The sequence below is a fragment of the Hippichthys cyanospilos genome, chromosome 2 (assembly GCF_059441005.1).
Source record: "Hippichthys cyanospilos isolate Australia breed blue-spotted pipefish chromosome 2, RoL_Hcya_1.0, whole genome shotgun sequence".
NCBI classification, from domain to species: Eukaryota; Metazoa; Chordata; class Actinopteri; order Syngnathiformes; family Syngnathidae; genus Hippichthys; species Hippichthys cyanospilos.
In genome coordinates, this window is record NC_142370.1 from 3,349,195 (window position 1) to 3,373,823 (window position 24,629).

The 24,629-nt window shown below is 41.2% G+C and overlaps 1 protein-coding gene across 1 annotated transcript in view; it reads right to left on the reverse strand.

The window, feature by feature from the left end:
- Positions 1-653: 653 nt before the first annotated feature.
- lama5 (laminin, alpha 5) overlaps positions 654-24,629 on the reverse strand; it is a 120,372-nt gene continuing 96,396 nt past the window's right edge. The window contains exons 64-79 of the mRNA XM_088408703.1: positions 24,413-24,578; positions 24,212-24,346; positions 22,377-22,528; positions 21,136-21,268; positions 18,395-18,538; positions 18,171-18,301; positions 17,932-18,102; positions 11,518-11,650; positions 8,027-8,181; positions 6,556-6,730; positions 6,185-6,488; positions 5,985-6,115; positions 1,882-1,975; positions 1,688-1,807; positions 1,156-1,318; positions 654-1,103 (exon numbers count right to left, since the gene is read on the reverse strand). Coding sequence (XP_088264829.1) covers positions 1,188-1,318; positions 1,688-1,807; positions 1,882-1,975; positions 5,985-6,115; positions 6,185-6,488; positions 6,556-6,730; positions 8,027-8,181; positions 11,518-11,650; positions 17,932-18,102; positions 18,171-18,301; positions 18,395-18,538; positions 21,136-21,268; positions 22,377-22,528; positions 24,212-24,346; positions 24,413-24,578 — 2,275 coding nt within the window. The 3' untranslated portion in view covers positions 654-1,103; positions 1,156-1,187. The remainder of the gene's footprint in view (positions 1,104-1,155; positions 1,319-1,687; positions 1,808-1,881; positions 1,976-5,984; positions 6,116-6,184; positions 6,489-6,555; positions 6,731-8,026; positions 8,182-11,517; positions 11,651-17,931; positions 18,103-18,170; positions 18,302-18,394; positions 18,539-21,135; positions 21,269-22,376; positions 22,529-24,211; positions 24,347-24,412; positions 24,579-24,629) is intronic.

The following is a 24,629-nucleotide window of genomic DNA, read 5'->3' on the forward strand; positions in this document are numbered from 1 at the left end:
AACAGTCTAAATTTTACACACTGTCCCTTTAAGTAAAAGAGAACATGTTGGCTTTATTTTGTTCAACAAAATGAAGTCAACATGTTCTGGAGCACCCGGTGACACATTTATCGAATGTCTATGAACATCACATATCAACACCACAACCTAGTCACAAGCATTTCCAAAGTAAGCCCCAACAAGACAAACCATAAAATGGAAATTAAAAGTAGTGTTACACAATATGACAGCAGTCAACCAGCCATAATGAAATTGTTTTCAAACAATTTAACGAATTATGATAGCAAGTCAGCAAAAGACCATGAGATGACCAACAAGGTCAACAAAATTCTTCATTCCATAATTTCAATATTTATTTATTATCATAATTCATGGTGTACTGATGTATATTAGTGACATCTGAAAAATAATCTTTGTGTGCCCATAGATGTCAATGATGTGCTGCTTCTGAAAAAGAATGTAATAAACAAAAATCCTCTATCCTATTTAAACATTTTGTTTTATATATTATATATATATACACACACACGTGTGAGTGTGTGTGTGTGTGTGTGTGTGTGTGTGTGTGCGTGTGAATGGGCACATAGATAAGACTGTGTCAATAGACAATCAGATTGAGTCACCAAGTAACCATAAAGACAACGACAGAGTGATTGTTTTTACAACTTTTATTTTAAAGTACATGAAAAATGTAATGTGAACATGGTTAGCAAAGCATAATAAGAAAAAAAAGTGTATGCCTAAATTGTTAAAGTGGTACACATGCTCACCATGTGTCAATGCCCCATTCCAGGAAAAGTATACGTCGAGATGTAATTGACAAATCGAGCTATATCTCTTCATTGCCAGAAGACAAAATATGCACGAGGTACCTGGGGATTACACTTAAGTAATATGCTGCAATGACAGCTTGCTTACTGAGAGTATAAGTAGAGTGCAGGTGGAACTGATTGCAGTGTAAATGCAAGTGCATGCACACATGGGAGCACCCTGTAGATGTCAAATATAAAATAGACAATAAATATTCAAATACGTATAAATAACTCATCAAACAGTACCCGCCACCAGTCATTTGCACCCATGGAATGTGAAGCTAAGACTGCATATATTATATATACTGTATATATATATATATATATATATATATATATATATATATATATATATATATATTATATATGTTGTTGCTAGGCAACGGGGCAGCCGTGTGTTCCCACAGAACCGCGAACTTCGTTGAAATCACAGGGACTACCGTTGATGGTCAGATTACGGATGCAACCATGGAAGGCGGGCAGGTCTGGTGATGTGGTGACGTCATCTGGTGGATTTAATGAGGATTGCAAATTGTTATGACTGCTTTATGGTCTTTAAGAAGATGATGAGAGTAGGTTTGGAGCAGATTGATTGTTTTCAGGTTGTCCATATTGTCAACATGCTTGTCTGATTAACTCATTCAATGCCAAGCGTTATCGGAAAAGGCTGCGCACATCTTTCATAGCTATCGAGAGCAACACTCCCATCACATGGTCACTACATTGCTCAATAAGCTTAAAATTGAGAGGGGCGATGGCCACGAGTGTCATATTCAGAAAAGAACGTAGTCACTGGCAGACAAGTGTTTTACAGGACAAGAATGCTTGTCGCTGGGGTGGAAAGAGTTTAACATGAGACATTGTATAGTACTAACCTGGAAGTCCTCCCAGGTAAACTACTTCTTTGGCCACTGCTGTGCGCCCATGTTTAGGACCGACGCCACGTTGACTGTCTGCATCCACATGGAGCTGCAGGATGTTCTTTTTCTTCACCACTAGAGACCAGAAGAGCGGCATTAGCTATCCAAGGAAGCGTGGTTGTGCCAGATATCTCGATTGTGTCACACACCTGAGATGGTGTGCCAGCGTCCATTGCAGAGTGCCTCCTCTGGCGCCAACGACAAGTAGGCATCCCCTTTGCCGCTATTCATAGACAGCATCACCTGAAGACATGACGGACGTTTTTTCATGTTAGGTTTTTGAAGAGTCTGGTCCTGCTTTGCCCCGGCCTGGCGTTTGTTGCTTCTCCATTTTAGCAGGCACCAATCAATTGGGATGAGATCAATTGAACTGCGAGAATCTCCACTGCATACGTGCAGTGTGCAAGGTTAAGCCATAGCATTTCACAATTGGTCTATCGTTGTCATTAGTTTTGCAGCAATTTGCTATAATAAAACGACCGAAGTGCAGTGGGCCCGAGTGTTACGACATTACGTTCCGTGGTTGGGGTCGTAAAGCGAATTTGTCGTATGACGGGCAATCCAAACCTTTGTTAAATAGCTAATGCGTTTCAAACCCCAGGTAAAAACATCAAAATTGTACATACATATTAAAAATTGGTCCTAAAATAGTATATAGTAAGTGGTACGTATATATAATATACCCGTATCTAATCAGAAAACATCATAAATAAAAAATATAGAAAGGATGTATTTACTTTTAAGTGCCACTTGTTATGCCCATATTTCCTAATAAGGGATATCTCCAGCTTCATTTGCATATAAATCATCTTCTTACTTCTCTCTTTAACATCACTAGCAATCTTGGGACCTAGGGCTAACCCTTTCAACTTTGAATTAAGCAGTAAAAAGCACAATAAATATGGTTTTGTAACAACTCACAATCGAACAATGCTTTACCGTTCCGCCATTTTGAAACAAGTGAAGCCAACCAATAGCAGTCGGCCGACCAATAGCAGAAATGTTGTGACGCGTTGCAGGGCCGGCAACTGAAAATAAGTGTAATTACCTAAAAACGCCTGCAGATGGAGACGAAACAAGACAAATACAGCCAAGCCTCCAGGGTCATGACAGTTGCAAAAAATTTGCCATGATAGTATATATTTGCAGGATAAATGAGTGTTTTCAGCTTGGGTGTGGCTACAAGAGGACGACTCGACTGCAGGGTGCAAACAGCTGATAAGCAGACATTGACGACGGAGCCCCTGGGAGGTGACGTCAGGAACCCTGGGCTCACACGCACTACCAGAGAATGTGAAGATTGATAAAGGATTCTTGCTAATGTTAACACATAAACAAGTATACTGTATGCCAATTTTACATGTATTCAGATGTGTCTGTATCATATAAAATGGGGTGTTAGAAGTAGCGTTGGAGAACGAATGTGCAGTGAACAAATAAAAGCTACTGTACACTCCTTCTCTCTCTCGATCCCACTCGAGAAGAATAGAAACTGAGTGCCTCTTCTCTCTTTATTGCCTAATTATTATAAATGTCTATTTGGTGAACCTGACAAAAAGAGGGGATGAAAAAACTCAGTATTCCACGTCACAACATGAAAATAACGTAAATCAAGGACGTTATAACAGGGGGCTACTGTACTCCGCTAAAGCAAAATCATATTTGCAGCCAGACATTTTTGACAACAGGGGACATTTCACCATAGCAAATCTATATCTCGGTCCTAAATAAAAAATAAACGTGTTGTGCAATCTACAGTCTGACTGAAGTTAAAAGCAAAAACATCCTACAATAAAAAAAAAGAAGAATTGAGAAATCTTCAATAAGCATTCATTTTCATGCTTACATCTATTTCTTGCATAATGTCTTTGCTTCATCCATTTTTATTACTTTTATCCTGTCTTCAGGTGTTAAGTTTGATGCTTCAAATCCACGCGTCTAATGACGTTATTTCGCCAACCACGCCCCACCGAGTAAAGTCCACGAGCAACGGATTTTCCGCAACGTGTATCTTCCAGAATTTTTTTTTAATGGCGGATGAACTATCGCTTATGGAAGTTTGCAGATAAAAATACCTTTATGATTCGTCTGAAAAGGAATACCGTGATTTAAATAGTTAACAACTCTCAGATACAGTGGGGTGGGGCGGGCCCCCCTGGTGAGAGGCGAGATGATGGCAAGGGGGAGCATGGATGACCCCAGGGAAAAGGAACTGTAAGTGAAGTGTAGCATGACTTGGTTCTTTTTTTCCTGTCTTTGACTAAGCTGTAACCTGTATAAACGATATAAAATGATAAACAGTTGTTGAAAGTTGATTCACACTATTTTCTTTTATGAATGTTAAAAATGATACAGGTTTAGGTATACTTATACAGTTTTTATAGATCATAATCTTATTTATAATCAGCACGCTGAGTGGGGGAGGGTGCATGAGGTGATGCCAGGGGGAAGTGGACTGGGAAAAGGCTTTGTTTTTGTCATGTGAAGTGTAATTGCATTTTTTTAAGGCACTTTGATGCACTTGGTTATTTGTTTCTTTTTTAGACTAAGCTGTAAACCATATAATTGCTGTAATAAATAATTAACAGTTGTTAAAAGTTGATTCATATTGCTTTTTTTCTTTTGTTAATGTTAAAATGCTTACAGGTTTAGGCATACTTATATAATTTTCATAGATAATAATCTTATTCATAGTCAGCGTCTTCTAGTGTGGGGGGGGACTTTTCTCTTTCCTAGGGGGTCTTGGCAAAATATATAAATGGTATAATAACATAATATAATACAGTGGACCCCTGGTTTACAACGTCCCTGGTTTTCGTTTTTTTCACCTTACAACGTGGACCATGGACCGTGGATCGTTTTTTTGTCCCCTCCTTACAACATTTTTTCATCTTGCAACATAAAAAAAACTTCTCGTCTCAAATATGGCAGTCAGTGTGCTTGTGTGTTTACAAGGGGCGATACGCTCATACATCACTACACGCGTCATGCTTACATCACTACAATGCTGGTCCGTTATTGGTTGGCGTCATGACTCCTTAAGATACTGGTCTACGATTGGTTGGTGTCACGGGGGTCATGAAGATGCTGGTCTGCTATGGGTCGGCGCACGGGGTCACAAAGATGGCTGCCTAAAGACTATCTCCTGTGAGAGTGCTTTCAATATTGTATTTCTTGTGCATTTTAGTGCTTAATTCAAACTTGAATTGGTTAACCATGGGTCCCAAGATTGCTAGTGATGTTAGAGAAACAAGTAAGAATATGATTTATATGACAACAAAGCTGAAGATAATCAAGAAAATGCAGTACACATATTTACTTACATCTTAAATTATTAAACCTTATATAGTAAATGTAAGTTTAAGTGGCTGTGGTCTCACGGAGAGCCGTATCATGTTAGGGGTGCCTGGAAGTCTAATTAAAGTGAACGCTGTAGAAAACATGATAAAAATTACAGTTCACACTTGAAATTCCAATTTATTACAAAAGAAATCTTGGTGAGAGATTTCCAATGGCACGGTGAAGCCGCTTTCCTCCTCCCGCCAGCGTGAGTGTTTTCTGATTGACACTGGCGCTGTCTTGCTTGGGGTACATAACGTGGTCATATTAGCGCCGCATGGAAGTCTAATTAAAGAGACGTCTGTAGCAAACATAAGAATCACATTTTACAGTTGAAATTCCAATTTATTAAAAAAGAAATCTGGGTAAGCGATTTCCAACACAGCGGCGATGCCGGAGATTAGTAATGGGGGAGCTATATCGCGGTTTTCACTTGTCGCGCAATGCAAAACTGTGCAAAAACAAGGGATCACTGTATTGTCAATTTTGGACATATTGAAAACCCGATGTTTTATCGTGCATTTCCCCCGATTTTTGAATTAATTCGTTAAACAGCAATTCACGAACAGGGCGCAATAGAAATTTTTGTTGACACCTCAAAACCACCGGGTGGCGGTACCGGCCAACTTATGTCTACGACTGTTGGCCATTTAGATAACGGTGATATCATGCCCTCCTTGGACTGCGTTCTTGAAAGAGATTGGAAGTTATTCCACGATTGGCCACCATTGTAACCACACGGACTTAAAATACTTTTAATAATACTCAATAATACTTTTTATTATTATTGAAGAGAAACAACAAAGGGTGGAATATGCTATTTTGTGGAAGAATCGGTGGAATGGAAAAGTGGCTCACTTGACTATGACAAGTGGGGATGAGCCCTAAGATATAATGACCTCCGCAGTATCACCTTTCCTCTGCGCAGCGTCAAGATCAGATGTTGGTGGGATGTCTTCCCAACATGCAACAGCACCCCAGAATCGGACAGTGGACGCACTTCCAGTTGGATCTCCAGGTTGCCACCTAGGACCAGGAGCTCGTCTGCAGGAAGTTCATGAGGCTGCAATCATCACACAATGCAAGCAAAATGATGACAAGGTGGCTGCTCACCTATGACCACATGTCCTCCCTCGCCAGTGAAGAAGGCACCAGACTCTAGAGGCCTCTGGAAGCAAGAGACTACACCCTGGCTGTAGACTGGGCTTCCCACAGGGCTCTCATTCAGCATCAGGTCACGGACACAGCCGACGAAGCCCGAGGTGGCAGCAGACATTAGAGATTGCGGCGGCACTCCTCCCACATACAATGGTGCACTGATGTGTCTTATAGCGTCCTCTGCAGGAATCTTCCTGGAGTGAGCGCTCAAACCATCCACAATCATACTGACCTTGTCTAGGTAACGCTTAATGAACACCTGAGGATACAGCGGAGCCGCCATCTTAGCTTAGTATTCAACTGCATCAAGGCTTGCTTGACCTCACCGTGTGCCATTGTTTGTCATCCATCTTGGTGCGGCTGCGCATACTGACTTTCCTCTTCCTTCCCAGAGACAATAGCAAATGACCCTTTGACATGGCAAGCGACAGGTCGCCGCCTGATGCATAGAGGATCGAGCCTTCCGATGAATTGATCCTCAAAGCAAGCGAGATGTGAAGTCTGCACAGACAACACCTTTCATTAGCTTTTTCAGGAGTATGAAGACAGTTCCGAGATAGGCTCCAGCACGCCTGTGACCCTCGTGATGAGAAGCCGTTAAACTGAAGGATGGATGATCTAAAATAACATCAACTGTCTGAAATAAAAATGATCGGAAAAAACAAATACAATTCTCACAGCTATGACTACAAAGCTTCACTACACACGAGTACATGGCTGGATAAGGATCTGTCCTGTGGATTGATGCTTGTGGGTACGAATCTTTTCAGTGTCTGGATTCCTGTGAGTACCACATACATTATGCAAATTGAGATGACACCAAATCAGGCTACCGGTAGATAACAGGAAAAGTGATCAAGTCGCCATTCCTCCACCCGAGCATGCGTCAAGGAGAAAACAAAGGTAGCATATGCAGAACCGAGTAACAGAGGTGGGCACTTGGTGACAGAGGTGGGCACTTGGTGGACAGTTTGTCAGTCCGTCACTGACGGACGCCCGTTTTACTGACGGATCAACGAATGATGGGAATTCCCCCAAAAATGGCAAATTAAAAATGGCAGAATTGCAATTTTCATCCGTTGTTGTAAGTGTCTGGATAGGCATCACGTCATATGTCCGTCAGCCCGCCCAGCCCCTTTTTGCTTACTGAAAAATAATTGGAAGTTTGATGTGCTATATTGCTGCATCTTTATGGTACAAACTGCAATCAGCCTACAGTCAATGTCACTATATTGATATATATATATATATATATATATATATATATATATATATATATTATATATGTCATATATATATATGACTATATATATTATATATATATATATATATATATATATATATATATATATATATATATATATAGCCGAGGGTGAAACTCCTTAGCTGGCCTTGTATTTGTTACGCAAAAACAATGCAGTGTAACTGTAAAACCACAGACATGGTGTTAACTTCAAGTGTAAATGCTAAAACAGAAAAAAAATTATACTATGAGTGCAGACAGAAGAAGATCAGCCCCTGACGAATGACAGCCCAGAAAAAAAAAGAAGTCAAATGTTGCTCTCTAATGGTAGCGAGCTTGCCCAATTCATCATGAATAAATTCCTTTTTTATTTTTTTATTGTAAAACTGTTCATATTAAATTGATAATTATTAAAGGTCTAATTTAATAATTATTTATAAAATACCAAGCATAGTGAAATGTAATTACAGTTATAATATTGCTTGTAATCTGTTGCTTCATTTTAAATGAGTAAATGTGATGAATTGTTATTACAGTGTAGTGTTTACACTCACTTGGAACTCAGGGAAACAGGAACAGAGTCGAAGCGTTGGTAGCTTAGCGCTGAGCCGCTAAATTGCACTGCTCCCACTTCCTGCTCCAAAAGCACGCCCTGGCACGATTCCCTGGTGTTGCGACTGCGGGACCCTGACGGCTTTTTGGTTTTTCCCTGAAAATAATATAAATATTGTCTTGTGTCACTGTGTGTTTGTATAAACAGCACTATTTCCCAAAGTTTAAAGACAAAACATACTGATCCATTTCCTACCACTTATGCGGGAGTGGGTCAAAGGGGCAGATGCTATAAAAGGAAAGCCTGACATCTCTCTTCCCAGCCACTTCAAATGAAGATGCTAAGGAATACATCGTGATCCCTTGCTACTTCGCGCGTTGATTTTCGCACTCTAGTTTTATCGCGGATTTTGGGGGAAAAAAAAAACAAAAGAAAAAAAGCTATAGTGTATTGCGGAGACATGCTGTGACAGTTTCTTGCATGCCAGCCAGACAAGCTAACTATAAATGCACTTGCCACAGGCCTTCCTCGGACGTGGAACTACTGCAGTACACATATTTACTTAAGTCTTAAATGATTAAACCTTATTCACCAGGGGCAATTCCGGCCCTCGAGGGCCGGTGACCTGCATGTTTTCCAGTTCTCTCCCCAACACACCTGATTCAAACCATTAGCTCATCAACAAGCTCTGCTGGAGCTTGAAAATAATCCTAATCATTTGAATCAGGTGTGTTTGAGAGAGAAAAAGGGAAAACATGCAGGACACCAGCCCCCCAGGCCTGGAATTGCCCAGCCCTGTTATACACTGTACATTAAGTGAACAGTTCCCCCTTTCCTTTGAAGTCTCGTGCAGCTGCGGTCATATTAGCAGCGGCATGGACGTATAATTAAAGTCAGATCTGTACATGATCAAACATGGTATCACTGTAGAGTTTACACTTGAAATACCATTTTATTATAAAAGAAATCTAGGGAAGAGATTTCCAACAAGTCTGGTGAACATCGTCTTTGCTCTTCTGCCTGTTAACAAAAACGTACGCCGGGGTGCGTTTAATGAGTTACATGGCACGTCCCTGTGGAGTTACAATCCACTCCCACCCCAACTACCGATTTTCAACACACAGGGATGTGTCACTCAAACGCATCCACAGCAAAGGCATACACATTGTTGCACGCACACACATTCTCGAGGCAGAGACACAATGCACGCTCACCAGAACGTTGGAAATCTCTTACCTAGATTTCTTTTAAAATAAAAAGGTATTTCAAGTGTAAACCCTCCATTGTTATCATGTTTGATTGTGTACAGATTAGACTTGAATTTAATGTCTGGGCCACTGCTAATATGACCACACCACACCACAAGTAAAGGGCTACGATATGATCTACAGCAGCGGTCCCCAACTTTTTTAATCACCACGGACGGGTCAACGCTTTAGAAGCGGCACCAAAAAAACAAAGATCAAGCACAAAAATATGAACTGTTAAACTAAATCATTTCCAAAACATTATTTCGGGTGCAGCCCACACGGCCCGGTACCAGTTGATCCACGGACCGGTAAAGGTCCGTGGACCGGTGGTTGGGGACCGCTGATCTACAGGAAATTAATGAATAACATTAAAATTGCTCGTAATTACAGCCAAACTCATAACAATCAAGAGTCACTTACATGTCGCCAATTTGGAGCTGACGACATTAGATCTATAAAAAGGACGAGCGTTTACTTCTCCGTTATAGGGAGCGCGAACCTGTGTTTGACCTAAAGCAGTCCTCCGAATAGGTTCCACGTTCCGGATACCAGAAGTTTTGTTGCAAAGGAGTCGATAATTAATGTAAATTAATCGTAGAAAAGTTCATGCATAACGCAAATTTGCCGTAAGGCGGGCAATCCAAACCTATGTTAATTGGCTAATGCGTGTAAACATAAAAATTGTATATACATATTAAAAATTGGTATCAAAATAGTATAGTGCTACGTATATATACTATACATGCATACAATTAAATAGCCTCATATATAAAAAATATATAAAGGATTTATTTACCTTTGAGTGACGATTGTTATGGCCTTATTCCCTAGTAAGGGTAACCTAGGCTAGGGTATCTTAGCTTTCTTCGTATTTCTTGATAATCTCCAGCTTTGTTTCCATACAAATCTTCTTCTTAGTTCTCTCCTTAACATCACTTGCAATCTTGGGACTCATGGATAACCAATTCAAGTTTGAATTAAGCACTAAAATGCATAGTAAATACGATATTGAAAGTACTCTCGCACGAGATCAAGTCTTTAGGCAGCCATCTTTGAGACCCCGTGCACCAACCCATAGCAGACCAGCATCTTTGTGACCTCATCATGCTGACCAATAGTAGACCAGTATCTTAGGGAGTCAAGACACTGACCGATAGCAGGCCAGCATTGTAGTGACGCATTGCCGCGGAGGCAGTTGGACGCCAACAGAAAATAAGAGCAATTACCTAAAAACGCTTCAAGAGGGAGGCAAAACAAAAAAATACTACCAACCCCACAGGTCATGACAGTTGTTGATGTTAATCGTAAAGGGCATAAATGCCTTGAAAAGGGCACAAAAAAACTCAGTATTCCACATCGTAATGCGAAAAACAAATGAAAGCCAGGGACGTCGTAACCCCAGGGTCCACTGTATATATCTCAAACGTATTCTTATGATAATTATGGTAATGAGGCGAGTGGGAGGGTGGAAGCGGATGAAATCAATGGGTGTTAGCAACCAGAGGGGCTGCTTGCAGCAGCTTTTGTTCACAAATGTTGTACCATGATAATTCAATAAAAGAAGCAAGCAGACCGAACAAAAGTCTGAATCCACCTGTGGGATTTATTCTGTGTTAAGAATTCTTAAAGTACTGCAGGTTGTATTGTACTCATGTTATCTTATTTTGAGAAATACTGCTTTCAATCTGGAAGGCCACGGTGTATTTCCAGTTCACGTTCTTTGTTCGTCATTTAGCTCTAAGCGCTGTTTGTGTTCACAAAGGTTGTTACATTTTTGATTTCAAGAAAATAAGCCCACGTTTGAGTCTATCTTTGCTTACACATTAAGATGCCATTTTTTGTGTCAAGAATTCTTCAAGCACTTTAGGTTTTAATGTTCAGTTACATCTTACTCTGAAAATGTTTGCTTTTAATCTGGAAGGTCTCACTATATTTCAGCTTCCTGTTTCTACCTTCCCAAAACTGATTGGCTGTCTCGCATCACAATTGGTGTCCCGTCGCACCAACCGCGTCCTATAGATGTCACTCTATCACCCAATCACGCAAACCTCAATGACTACAATTCAAATGTGTCGCTTGTTACGCCATCCACATAGTCGATCTGAACCACGCATTATTTATTTTCCCAAACCATGGAGAGCCGCAACATAAGGATGAACATGCGGCTCTGGAGCCAGAGGTTGCATACACCTGGTCTAAATGAATGATTTAGAACCATGACATGGCATGAATATGTACATACCTTGGGCTTGCCATTATGTTTGGGTGATGCGAACACAATCTGCTGAGGGTTTACGGCAGCAGGACAGTTAAGAGGAACGTTGATGTTATCTCTGACGTCCAGGAGGTTCACCACCATCTGAGGACTGGTTTCCCTGTTCACAAATTAGGTTGCTGGATTTTTGTGCATCTTGTAAACATCCGTACTTTTTTTTCTCCATATTGCAATGAAAGCAACATAATCAAGACACACAATACTGGAGCGTACAATTGCAATTTAGTATTATCCAGTATTAATACTGGATAAGGAGCGACTATGACATCGATAACGCGACAAGATGGCGCCTGTGTGTGTGGCCTTCTGTCTGTCTCTGCCAGTGCTGTGTCCGTTTTTATCATTTTTCGCCTTAAATGTTGACTGTCTTCAGGTGTACAATCACCAAACATTGCTGGTTCTCCAACTTTATGTCAAAGATCTTGGGAAATTGGATTGTGGTGGACGTGGATCTGTACCCCCGCTCATGGCCGGGATCCCCCCTTACCTGTGCCGCACCCCGGCTCCACCTGTCCGCCGTAAACGCTCCCACCGACGCTTCCACCGTCGGGGTAAACGCAACGGTCGCCTGGTGGATTTTCCTTCGGCTTCCTGGATTGACTTGAGCTATGCCAGGACTCTCTGTTTCTCGCCGCTCTCTGGACCCTGTCATTTCCTTGCTGTCACCTGTCATTCGCACGGATTACGTCATCTGGCCCCGCGGGCCCAGCTCTCCTCGTCCCCGCTGGCGAGGAGTGAATCACCGTAACCTGCGGCCTTTGAGTCGGGCTCTCCTGACAGCTGACGCCGCCGATCCCCTCCAGGATCGGCCTGGTGAATGCTAGATCGCTAGTGAACAAGTCTTTCATCTTGAAAGATTTCTTCACATCCCGAGGCTTGGACTTTCTCTGTGTGACTGAGACGTGGCTAGGTGTCGGTGAGTCCAGTGCTTTCACTGAACTTTTGTCCGACGACTGCTGCTATTTTAACTCTCCACGGACATCTGGCCGAGGAGGAGGAATTGCCACAATCTTTAAAAGTCACTATAAATGCAAGTTCATCCTCTTTCAGCAGCTTTAAATTGTGTGTGTTTGAGCTGGGTCGATCTAACTCCGTATTGTGCGCTGTTATTTATCGACCTCCTAAATACAATAAGGACTTCTTAAATGACTTTTCCGATTTCCTGGGTGAAATCATGCCTAAATATGACCATGTCCTAATTGTTGGTGATTTTAACATTCATGTGTGTTGTCCTGATGAGCCAATGACAAGGGACTTTTTAAACCTCATTGACTCTTTTAATTTTGTGCAGTCCGTGTCTGGACCCACACGAGAGCACGAACATACACTTGATCTTGTTTTATCCTACAATCTGCCAGTTCTTAACCTGGAGATTTGCTCCGCGGTATTTTCTGACCATTTGTCTGTATTAGTTGAGGTTGCTCTTGCCTGTAGTACAGTTAAATCTACCGCTGCCACTCGATGTTGTCGCATCATTAACCCCTCCACTGCTGCTCAGTTTTCAGGCGCTTTCAGTCATGATTCCGTCATTCCAGAATCTGTGAGCAGTCCAGAGCAGCTTAGTTTCACTCCACCTGCCTGAATGTTTTGGATGCTGTGGCTCCATTAAAAACCAGGCGACTTAAAATTAGATCTCAGCCATGGTTAAATGACACTACTCGAGCTGTCAGACGGGAGTGTCGTAAAGCTGAGCGCAAGTGGAAAAGGGACAAACTGCAGGTGTCTTTTCAAATATCAAGCGACTGTTTGCGTCATTACCAGACAACTGTAAAAAATGCAAAGAGGGAACATTTGTCAAACATTATTCCGTCCAACTGTCACAAAACACGTGTTTCTTCTCTTAATCCTCGGCAGACTGCCAGTATAGAAGCCTCTCCTGCGGCTTGTGAATCGTTTCTTAAATTCTTTATTGATAAGGTCTTTTCTGTTTGGGCTCTCATCTCTCCTGCTGTCTATGACCCCGCTGTCTCTGTCACCTGCTCTGTTGTCTTTGAGCAGTTTGAGCCTGTGACTCTGCCCTGTTTGTGTGAGATTATTAGTCAGTTGAAGCCCTCAGGTTCTCCTAATGATGCTTGTCCCCCACGACTATTTAAAGAGGTTTTCCCCACAGTTGGAACTGCTGTTCTTTCTATTGTTAACAGCAGTCCTCAGGTGTGGTCCCCGTTGATGTCAAACATGCAATTGTTCGACCCCTGATTAAGAAACCTAGTCTAGATCCTGCAGTTCTTGCTCATTTCAGGCCAATTTCCAAGCTACCTTTTATTTCAAAAATCCTTGAGAAAATAGTCTGCAGTCAATTAATGGAATTTCTTAAAGACCATAGTATTCTTGAAATGTTCCAATCCGGTTTTAAATCTCTGCACAGCAGTGAACCAGCTCTTTTAAGAGTTTTTAATGACATATCTTTAGCCACAGTCTCCGGCGACTGTGTTATTCATTCGTGTGCTTTTAGATTTAACTACTGCATTCGATACGGTGGACCACAAAGTCCTGTTATCGCGCTTGGAGCAGTGGGTGGCCATCAGGGGCGTGGCGCTAGAGTGGTTCAGGTTATACTTGGCTGACCGTACTTTGTGTCAGCCTTGGTGACTCTGCGTCCTCCTCTGCTTCTCTCTCGTGGGGGGCTCCCCAGGTCTCGGTCCTTGGCCCTCTCTTGTTCTCCCTCTACTTACTCCCACTTGGCTCGATACTTAGGAAGCATGTTATCTCTTTCCACTTTTATGCCGATGACAGCCAGATTTATGTCCCTCATAAAAAGAGGGACGCTTACTCCATTGCTACATTAGTTAAGTGTCTTGATGACATAAACGCCTGGATGTCATTACATTTTCTAAAGAAAACTGAGGTGATGGTTTTTGGTGGTTCCGCTGGTACACCCCTTCCAGACCTGGGCTCCTTGGCCCAGCATGTTAAACCCACTATCACTAACCTAGGAGTGAAAATCGATGCGGGGCTCAAATTTGACAACCAGATCGGGATGGTTGTCAAATCGAGCTTCTACCAAAATTAAGCCAATTCTTTCAAGGCAGCAGTTCAAGGTAGTTATCCACGCCTTCATAACTACCCGGCTGGACTATGTGTTATGTGGAGGTCAGTGCCTCGGTCATCTCCCGTCTGCAGATGGTCCAGAATGCTGCAGCACATCTTTTAACAGGCACACGCAAGCATGAGCACAGTTCCCCCATGTACTTCTGCACCCCTACACACCTGCTCGCTATCTCAAGTCAGCTGATCAGCTGCTCCGCAAACTAAGAGCCGCAAACTAAGCGGAAACTCAGCCTTTGCTGTTGCAGCCCAAACTTTGGGAACAACCTGCCTCAGCACATTAGACAGGCCTCCTCCCTTCCTGTTTTTAAATCCCTTGTCAAAACCCACCTCTTCTCCTTGGCATTTAACATTTAGTAAGACAGTGGACTTTTTTTTTTTTTTTTTTTTTACTTTATCTAATTGTATTCCTTTATTCTTTTATCCCTATCATTTTTATTCACTATTTTATTCTTTTTATCCTTCATTTTAGTCTATTTTTGACCCTTACTTCAATTGTCTTATCAGATTTAGCGTTTTATGTCCTTGAGCTGTTGTGTCTGTTTTTACAATGTTTTTATTTCTCTGTACATCACTTTGGTCAGCTGTGGTTGTTTTAAAGTGCTTAACAAACAAAGTTGGATTGGATTGGATTGGATTGGATCGATCACTACTACCTTCTTCTGCTCATTGTCCATCACCACTGTCCGGTTGGTTAGCCAGGACCTGTTTGTCAGCCTGGAAGCTGAAGTCCCACAACACCCTGGCCCTGTTTTTCCTCAGCCACCTTCTGTTGTATGGCCCCTCGGGATTTGGGTGCTTCTACTCCATACTGGTTGCACATGTTCCTGTATACTATACCAGCCACTGTGGTGTGCCTCTCCATGTACACTGATCCAGCTAGCATCTTACACCCTGCTACTATGTGCCGGACTGTCTCAGGGAATTTCTTTGCACAGTCTGCATCTTGGGTCTGGTCTACTCTGGTAGATCCTGGCCTCTATGGCTCTTGTGCTTATTGTCTCTTCTTGTGCTGCCATGATTAGTGCCTCTGTGCTGTATTTCAGTCCTGCATTATCCAGCCATTGGTAGGATTTCTTTATATCAGCCACTTCCTCTATCTGACAGTGGTACGTGCCATGTAGGGGTTTGTCCCTCCAGGTTGTCTGTGCCTCCTTCTCTGCACCCTCCTCAGGGTTCTGCTGTCTGAGACACTCACTTAGCAGTTCATCCTTTAGGGCCATATTTCTGATGTAGTCTTGTATTTTTGATGTTTCATTATAGACCGTGGCCGTGACGCTCACTAGTCCTCAGCCTTCCACTTTCCGCTTAGTGTGTAGTCTCAGGGTGCTGGACTTGGAGTGGAACCCTCCGTGCATGGTGAGGAGCTTTCTTGTCATGATATCCATGGTTTCGATTTCCTCTGGCCAATTTATGATGCCAGTGGGGTATCTGATGACAAGTACTGCATACATGTTAATGGCTTGGAACCTTGTTCTTACCATTCACCTGGCTTTTCAGGACCTGCCTTACTCTCTGTAGGTATTTGGCTGTGGTTGACTTCTTTGTGACCTCTTCATGGTTTCCATTAGCCTGTGGGATAGCAAGGTACTTGTAGCTGTCTTGGATATCACCTATGTTGCCCTCTGGTAGGTCAATCTCCTAGTCTGGATCAGCTTGCCTCTCTTTCAGACCATCCTGCCAAACTGATTCCAATCCAAATGATATCCCTATGTCATCGCAGTAGATTCTGGTGGTGTGGATCAGTGAGTCTATTTCTCGCTCATTCCTGGCATACAGCTTGATATCAGAGCAGATGGTTGATTGTTGCCACTCTACGGAATTGATATTCCAGTATCCATGTATGCGGCATGGAGTCGTAGGCTTTCTTGTAGTAAATCCAGGTAGCACACAGGTCTGTCCCTTCTTACAGTCTCGGGCGACTGTTTTATCAACCAGTAACTGATGCTTGGCTCTCATGGTGTTACTGCCAATTCATTTATGTGCGTCACTCATGAATTGAGCCACATGCTTACTCATTTTTGCAGCGATGATGCCTGATAAAGCCTTGTTGTGCAGAGACAGATGATTGGCCGGTATTTGGATGGGATGGGTCACTTCTCGGGGTCGTTCATGATTCGGGCTGTCCTGCCTTGGGTTAGCCATTCTGGGTGAGTCCCATCCCTGAGCAGCTGGTTCATCTGTGCTGCTTGGTGCAGTTAGCTTTTTGAGCCAGTACGTATGGATCATGTCGGAGCCTGGTGCTGTCCTGCGCTACATCTTTGACACGATTTCTTTGATGTCAACCATTGAGATGGTTACTGGTTCTTGTTCCGGAAGGTTGTTGACAGCTCTTAGGTCCACTAGTCATTGGGCATTGGTGTTGTGTGATGCCTCTCTTTCCCATATGTCTTTCCAGTCTTGTTTCACATTAGCTCACCATGATGCAAGCTCCCAAAAAGAACACACAGCCACACTTATCAATTGCTGTCAGTACAGATGGTCCTTTTCACGTTTAAGTTTTGCTGGCTTCCCGTCACAAAGCACTCGCTAGACTGGGAAAATGCTTGCTCCGCCAGCATCACATAGTTTTCTTGATAGATTGTCTAACATGTTATTTACTATGTACGGTGTTTTCATTTATTTCCCTTTGTTTTCTACTTTGAATGGATGTGTTGTTGGTTAACGTATTTGAGTGACGTGTGCAAGAAAGAGAGGGACCCGGAGCAGTAAAGCGAGAGTGACGTGAAAGGGGGGGAAAAATAGAGGAAACTTTGACTACTCATTGGGCCTGTTGTGTTGTGCTATTTAGTAGGAAGACAGCAGAATTAGGACTCACGGTTTTATCCTTCGGGAAGCCGAGAAGCTTCCTCGTTCCCCTTCTCAAGTTTACAGATTGCACTACTTGAATAATGTATAAGAATTTATTAGTATCAAGCTAACAAAACTACAAATAAAGAAAAAGCTAATTAGGCTCCAATCTCATGCAGTGTGTGGCAGCTTCTTTAGGTCATCATCCTGCTTGTCATTCATCTTTTTAATGTCAAGACGGGGAGTGACAATCTCTCCCTCGCCTCACGTCATCAGTCCAATTTAAATAAGCTACCCTGTTTGCTGTCCCTCGGTATGAACGCATGACTTCGGACCCAGAACAGCGTTCCTGGACTGTTTGGTGAGAAAGGGGCTATTAAGAAAAAGTACTGTCTTTGGTATTCATCCCTATTTATGACTAATCTGTTGCAATGTTTAGAAGGGCAGCCTTGTATTAAAAAGGCCATAGATTTGAATTCAGACAAAATTAGTCATATTTGCTTGATGACAGCAACGAAAATATAATGTGGTATCCCCCAGTCTCACCTTCTGATAAAGACATTGCTGATGCATCCTGTCAAATTGCTCAGACTTTGGTTGGGCATGCCCCCCAAGAAGGTGTGCCCCTCCAAGATGGCCATTCGACCACGCTCCCTGGTGCCAAGCCATACACTCTCCTTGGACTTCTCCAGCACATCATCCATGTAAACACGCAATCTGAGGAGGATGATAAGTAGAAGGTAACTTGCATACAAGGTGAAGGTAAACATTTAGCAGATCTATACCCATTGATGTTGTTGTAGATGGCCACATAGTGACTGTTATCGTCATTGTATGTCTTCTGTGTCTTCACCTCGGTGTTGCCTACTCTCACCACCACGTGACCTTCATACAGGAACACCTGACAAATGCCATCCTGTGCAAGAACAGGCAAACGGATACATACACACACACTAGTTTGAGCAGGGTCATAAAAAAGAGCACCACTTAACACCTAAACGTATGTCACCTGGTCATGATGGAAGAACATGAGACCGTCCATGCGCTCGGTCCTAAAGCTGAAGCTGGCATAAAAGTTGCTTCGGAGGCCTGGAACGTTGCTCAGCGCCAAGTCCAGGTAGCTCTGACCCAAAAAGTGAGCCTCACGAGCCACCTGCACAGAACATAGTTTTCCCTTGCTTATGTTGTTCACTGACTGACCGACCGGTCTTCAGGTTAAAATATTCAAAATATTGGTGTTAATGATCTTGATCAATTGACATTATTATTATTTTATTTTATTTTTTTCAGCACCAAACAGTTAACTTGGCTAAAAGTCTTTCTGGTTTGAATAACAATGTATGTATTTTTGTTTTGTTTTTTAACTTAGGGCACTTTGATGCACTTTGAGCTTTTTTTCAGATTCAGAATATGCTGTAACCTATATAAAACTTGTCAAACGTAAAGTTTACATTTAAATGGTTTTTAGTCTCGTGTTAATGTTAAAAAGGATACAATTTTAGGTAGTCATACAATTTTCAGAGATGGTGTACTCGACATGGAGTTGTAGCCACTCAGCACTGCTCTCTTGCTGATGGCAAGAGAGATGGAAAACAGGAAGTCCTCAAAGGAACAAGATCCGGTTGCCTTTCACAATAATGCAACTTTTTATAAGAACAAAATTAAGCGGCTCTCTAACTAAAGAAACACTAGGATGGCTCATAAGGAGCCAGAAAAGATATGATCTCATTTAAAGTCTCAGCAGAAAGTATGGAATCAAAAATTGTTTTCGCAGACCTCAATCTCCCCAGTTAATTCATCCAGTTCCTTAGTGGGATCAAGAGGCATTAACTGGCCAGCTGAAAGACATGGTCTCCTCAGTGTGTCCTGGGGCATCCCCAGGGCCTCCTCAAATGCCCAAAAAGCTTGGATCGTGCTTGGTGCATTTGCGAGGTTCGCACGGCTCCATGCAGCAAAATGACTACATATGACCTGAAAATTTCTAAACCAGACGGACCAATAAAATCTTGCTATGTATTTATATAACTTTAAAACAACAACTTTTATTTTTTATTAGTATTTTTTTATTACTGTCCAAAATAGAAAAGCACAACATCACTGTTAATCACAAAACATTAACATTACCAATAATCATTAAACATGTCAAGTTTTTCATTTATTAAAAAAAATCAGATCATCTTGTATACTTTAAAAATAATCTAGCAGGCCAGATTAAACCCATTTGCGGGCCAGAACCATCCCGTGGACCGAATGTTTGACACCCATGGTAATCTGTATGACTGCTGTTAAAAAAGGAGTTAACAGTTGTTATTTATTTTATTTTTTTTGCTTTTTAATTGTGGCAATGTTAAAAAGAATACAGTTTCAGACATACATATACAATTTTTAAAGATAATCTTTTTTCTGGTCAGCGTGGCAAGTGGGGAGGGGACGTGAAATGCTTTCTCTTTCCTAGGGGGGCTGTGCAAAATACAAATGAGAAGCACTGGACTAAATTGTGTAGAAGAATAAGTCATACTTGAGTACTTCATTACCAATTGCTTTCAGACTAAACTATTTTTAGTGATTAATTGCTTTAGCTTTTAATTTGGTACCAGCCATTTTTAGCCAAACATTTGAAGAAAAAAAAAAAAAAATCAAACATAGAACTATGTATTTGGGATTGAATGAGTTAATTTTAATGATTTTTTTTATTTTTGTATTTTTTTTGTAGTAGAAGTAGGGTAACATAAAGCTTACTATCCTATTTTGGCACCAATTTTTAATATGTATGTACAATTTTGATGTTTTTACCTGGGGGTTCTAAACGCATTAGCTATTTAACATAGGCCTGGATTGCCTGCCATATGGTAAATTCGTTTTACGAGCCCAACCACAGAACAGATTAATCTCGTGACAAGGGGGCCCACTGTACAACATGCTGCAAAAACGTGTGCCAGCCAGATTCCGCACATCTCATTTTCACATGGAGCATTCATGAGTCAAGCATTTACCAAGCTTAACAACTCAGAAGGGAAGCATTTGGGCCTCATTGCATCACTGCAGACTCTGCACTGATGCAGATTCTGCATCGGTCTGTCACGGTGAAGAAGCCAAAGCTCTCAATTCATTGGTAGATGAATGTTTCTACAATCAATGCTCCTACCATCATTCTTGGTCATGCTCTGTGGGTTGTGAGCAAAAGAACAACTGGGAGAAACTAGTTTCCTCAACAGGATTTTTGAGTTCACCATATAGGGTGAGACGCTTTGCCTTCCAAGGTGATACATATACATACTGAATGACAAATTGCCCGGGATGAGCTGGATGAAGTGTCTGGGTATATGAAAGTCTGGGCTTCCCTGTTTAAGCAGTTGTAACCCTATGATCCAACGCCAAATAAGTGGAAGAAAATAGATGGAGGAATGTCTCTGTGTTTGCAGGCGATCAAAGGTAGCAAGACAGAGGTGAAATGTAAAGGTGTGTAAATGTGAAGTTGTGGCTACTTCAGTCAAGATAGCTGTCACATTTTGAACTCTCTAGTCAAAGTTGAACCTAACCTAAGAAACCTAAGAGGTTTCGTGACCTAGGGCCAATCCTATGGAGTAATTGTTTGCCAACACATTATGTGTCCAGTAGCCTACTTGCAAAAAATCCAGATTGTATCCTGCCTTAATGCCAAAATCATCACTAATAAACTCCAGCTCACCGGTCACCCAAATGACAGGAGGCAGTAAAAAATAAATGGATGTGCGTGCTTGTTGTTCCTACCAGCAGGTCACTGTCACAACCAAAACTGATTCCAGAGCTTTTCATTCTCTTCAGGTCAACGTGGGAGTTCTGGGCCTTGACATTCCGGAAACATCCTTTTAGAGAGCCCTGCTGGGGAAACAAGGACCGCAACCTGCACCCCCCCCCAAAACAAACAAACAAACAAACAAACAAAAGAATACACACACACACACACACAAAGCAAAACATATTAGAATAGTTTATCTGACTGTGTGTGTGTGTGTGTGTGGGGGGGGGGGGGGGGGGGGGGGTTATTGTGTATATCTTTGCATGCTACTGTGCATTTGTATTCATCTTGTTCAGAGTAATAAATCTGTTTCCACAGTCACTCATGAATATCTCTTGTGGTCCGAGAACAGGAGATTAGGTTCCCATAGGAGAAACATTTCTGGATATGCTTGGGCAGTGTGGGCTGCACTTGGCTGCATCGAATGGACACACACTTTGACCAACACGGGCTCAGGCATAACATGCAAATGCGACAAAGGAAGGCCGGACTGGGGTGGCTTTGAACTTGGGTAACCTCAACTGGGAGGCTGACATAATAACCACTATCCCACAGAGCTGCAATTAATTATTACAACTATATTTATGATTTTTTTGATTTATGATATCATTGTTAGTATGATTATTATTAGGGCCTGAACAGCAACAGCTGTGAGGTCTCGATTGTTTTTTAAGTATTCCTCTTATTAATTGTTATTGTTAGTATTCATTTTATTATCAGGGCCCTGGCAATGACCACTGCAAGGTCCCTTGGGTTTTATATATATATATATACACACACACACACATATATACATATATATATATACATATACATACATATATACATACATATACATACATATATACAATTACAATACAATACAATATTATTATATATACATTTATACATATATATATATACATATATGTATATACATATATATATATATATACATACATATATATATATATATATACATACATATATATATATACATACATATATATATATATATATATATATATATATGTACAACATGCTGCAAAAAAAAAAAAATTATACATATATATACATATATACATATATATATATACATATATATATATATATATATATATATATATATATATATATATATATATATGTGTAGGTGTATATATAAGTGTAGGTGTGTGTGTGCGTGCATGCGTGTGAGTATGTGCGAGTGTGGATATGTAGGAGTGTTTTTGACCTGTCAGGCATGTTGGCTTCAGGGACTCCTCCCAGAAAGTACGTGCGGTCAAAGGTTGGGATGTTTTCAGAGAAAAGATGGGTGAAGAGTTGAATCCGGTTGCTCCTCACCACCACTCGATACGGAGGAGATCGAAGGATGATGATCTCCAACTAAACAAGTCAACAATCAATTAATCACATTGAGTGTTTTGTACCTACTTCAATAACTCTCCCTTGCTACTTAGAGTCATGAGCCATATTAACATTACGTATGATGATTACAAAACACACACCATGGGCCGACAAATGGAAATCCAATTACATTTTGAAAGGGTTAATGAAGTGTAATAATATAGATGGATAATAATATACATTTTTTTAGTTTCCTAAAATTTTTTAGTTTCCTAAAATTGGGGGGAAAAAAAACACATTTGTCTTACTGTGTATTGCACACAACTTCCCTAAGCAGTATTAAAGGTCTCATGTTAACTTACTTTGCAATCTCCCAGTCTCCCCTGTGATTTTTCATCCCCAAATTCCTTTTTGTTTTCTTTTCAATTTAATTTGACACTAATTGTAATGCAGCACTAATGATGTTTCTTATGGTCCTGCTTGGGAGGTGGACAGAGTAAGAATTTCACTGTGTGCTTTCGTGCTATACATATGACAATAAATTTCTTTGAAACTTTGAATTTTATATCACAACTCAAAGTCACCTATCCCTTCTCACACAACCACAACCCTAGTTGAATAAATACATCTATTTTTTTAGAGGTTAATGGAAATTGACCACGTCATCTCAGTCAACAACCATGGTGAAGTAAAAATGTGGAATACTTGAACATGCTTATACAGTTTTTTTTCTTTTTAAATGAAGCAAGATCTCTGGGTTACCCTTTTTCTAATCCAGATATACCCCAAAAAGGGCAAAATTCAGACACACCACAAAGCCACACTTTGGGAGAGAGGAAAAAAACTCTTTAAAGGGAACGTATGATGGAAATTCAACTTTTTGGAGATTTTTAACCATGTTACCATGTTGATTTATCACCCTTAACGACCCCAAAGTGTTATTTCCTTTCATTGATGCATTTCCAAGCATTCCTTGCTTATTATTCTGTGGTCTTAGCACATTAGATAAAAAATGATTTGGAAGAGGCCTGATGACGATAGCAAGTCCTCGTACCACCCGAGTAAGAGTAAATACATGCTGCACTTATCCACATCTTTCAGTTTCGTTCGGATTTCAGAGTTTAGGAGGGGATATTTTGCACGGGTTAGTCGGCCCATTACACAGCAATGTTTCATTTATTAGTTACAATGTTTTCAGGTAGAAAATGCCGAAGTGGCGTAAATGTGTGTTTGGGAGCACACAGTTGGACAATCAACGTCAGTAAGAAAAAAACTCGCCTGCGGGCGGGACTGTTGTGAATATTGGTTTCCCATAGGACCAATTTAATAGGAACAAAAGTTCTTTATACTACTTTGTATTTTAAATGAAGTAAAGCGTTTGTTTTGGCTCCTTCATTCACTCCGCTGTGGTAGTCTCTAGCACGCCATGAGCCTCGTACATTTTTTGTAAAAAAAAAAAAAAAAAGTAAATGTATATATATTTGACAATGAAAATCCCCGGACACCCATGGGTTAAGATCATAATACATTATTGTATGAACGTTTTCCACACAATGTAATTTTAACAATTCAAACCTTTTAGATACAAGTTTGGTGGATTTATTCCTTTGATTAAAAAAAAAATATATATAAAGCCCTATCACCCAGCTTTAGATAAAGATAATTAGAAGTGTGCTGACAATGAGGAAAATGAAGACAAAGTGAAAAAAAAGGCATATGTACCACTTTGGGTTTGGCGTCGCTGACCCTCAGAAGTGCCGAGGAGGGATCCTTGGGCTTGAACTCCTCCATTCCATCGCCAAAATGGAAGAAAACTCTCAAGTGGCCTCGGACCACAGCCAGGCACAGAAACAGGTCCTGTTTATGTACATATAAGGTGCTCAGCACATAGTGAGAATTCAAAGTCATCTGATGGTCACATACTCCGTTGTGAAGCAGAAGCAAAATTCCTTCGTGGGAGATGATCTTGACTTCTTGCTCGAAGCGTTGCATGCGTGCTGACTCATCGCTGAAGGAGATCTCTGCAAAGCCGGTGCCGTCAAAATAAGCCGCATCGTTCACCCAGGCCTGCGTCAGCGCTGGCTTGGACCTTTTTAAGCCAAACAAGCAAACATGAACACACGGACACAGGTAGTCAGTG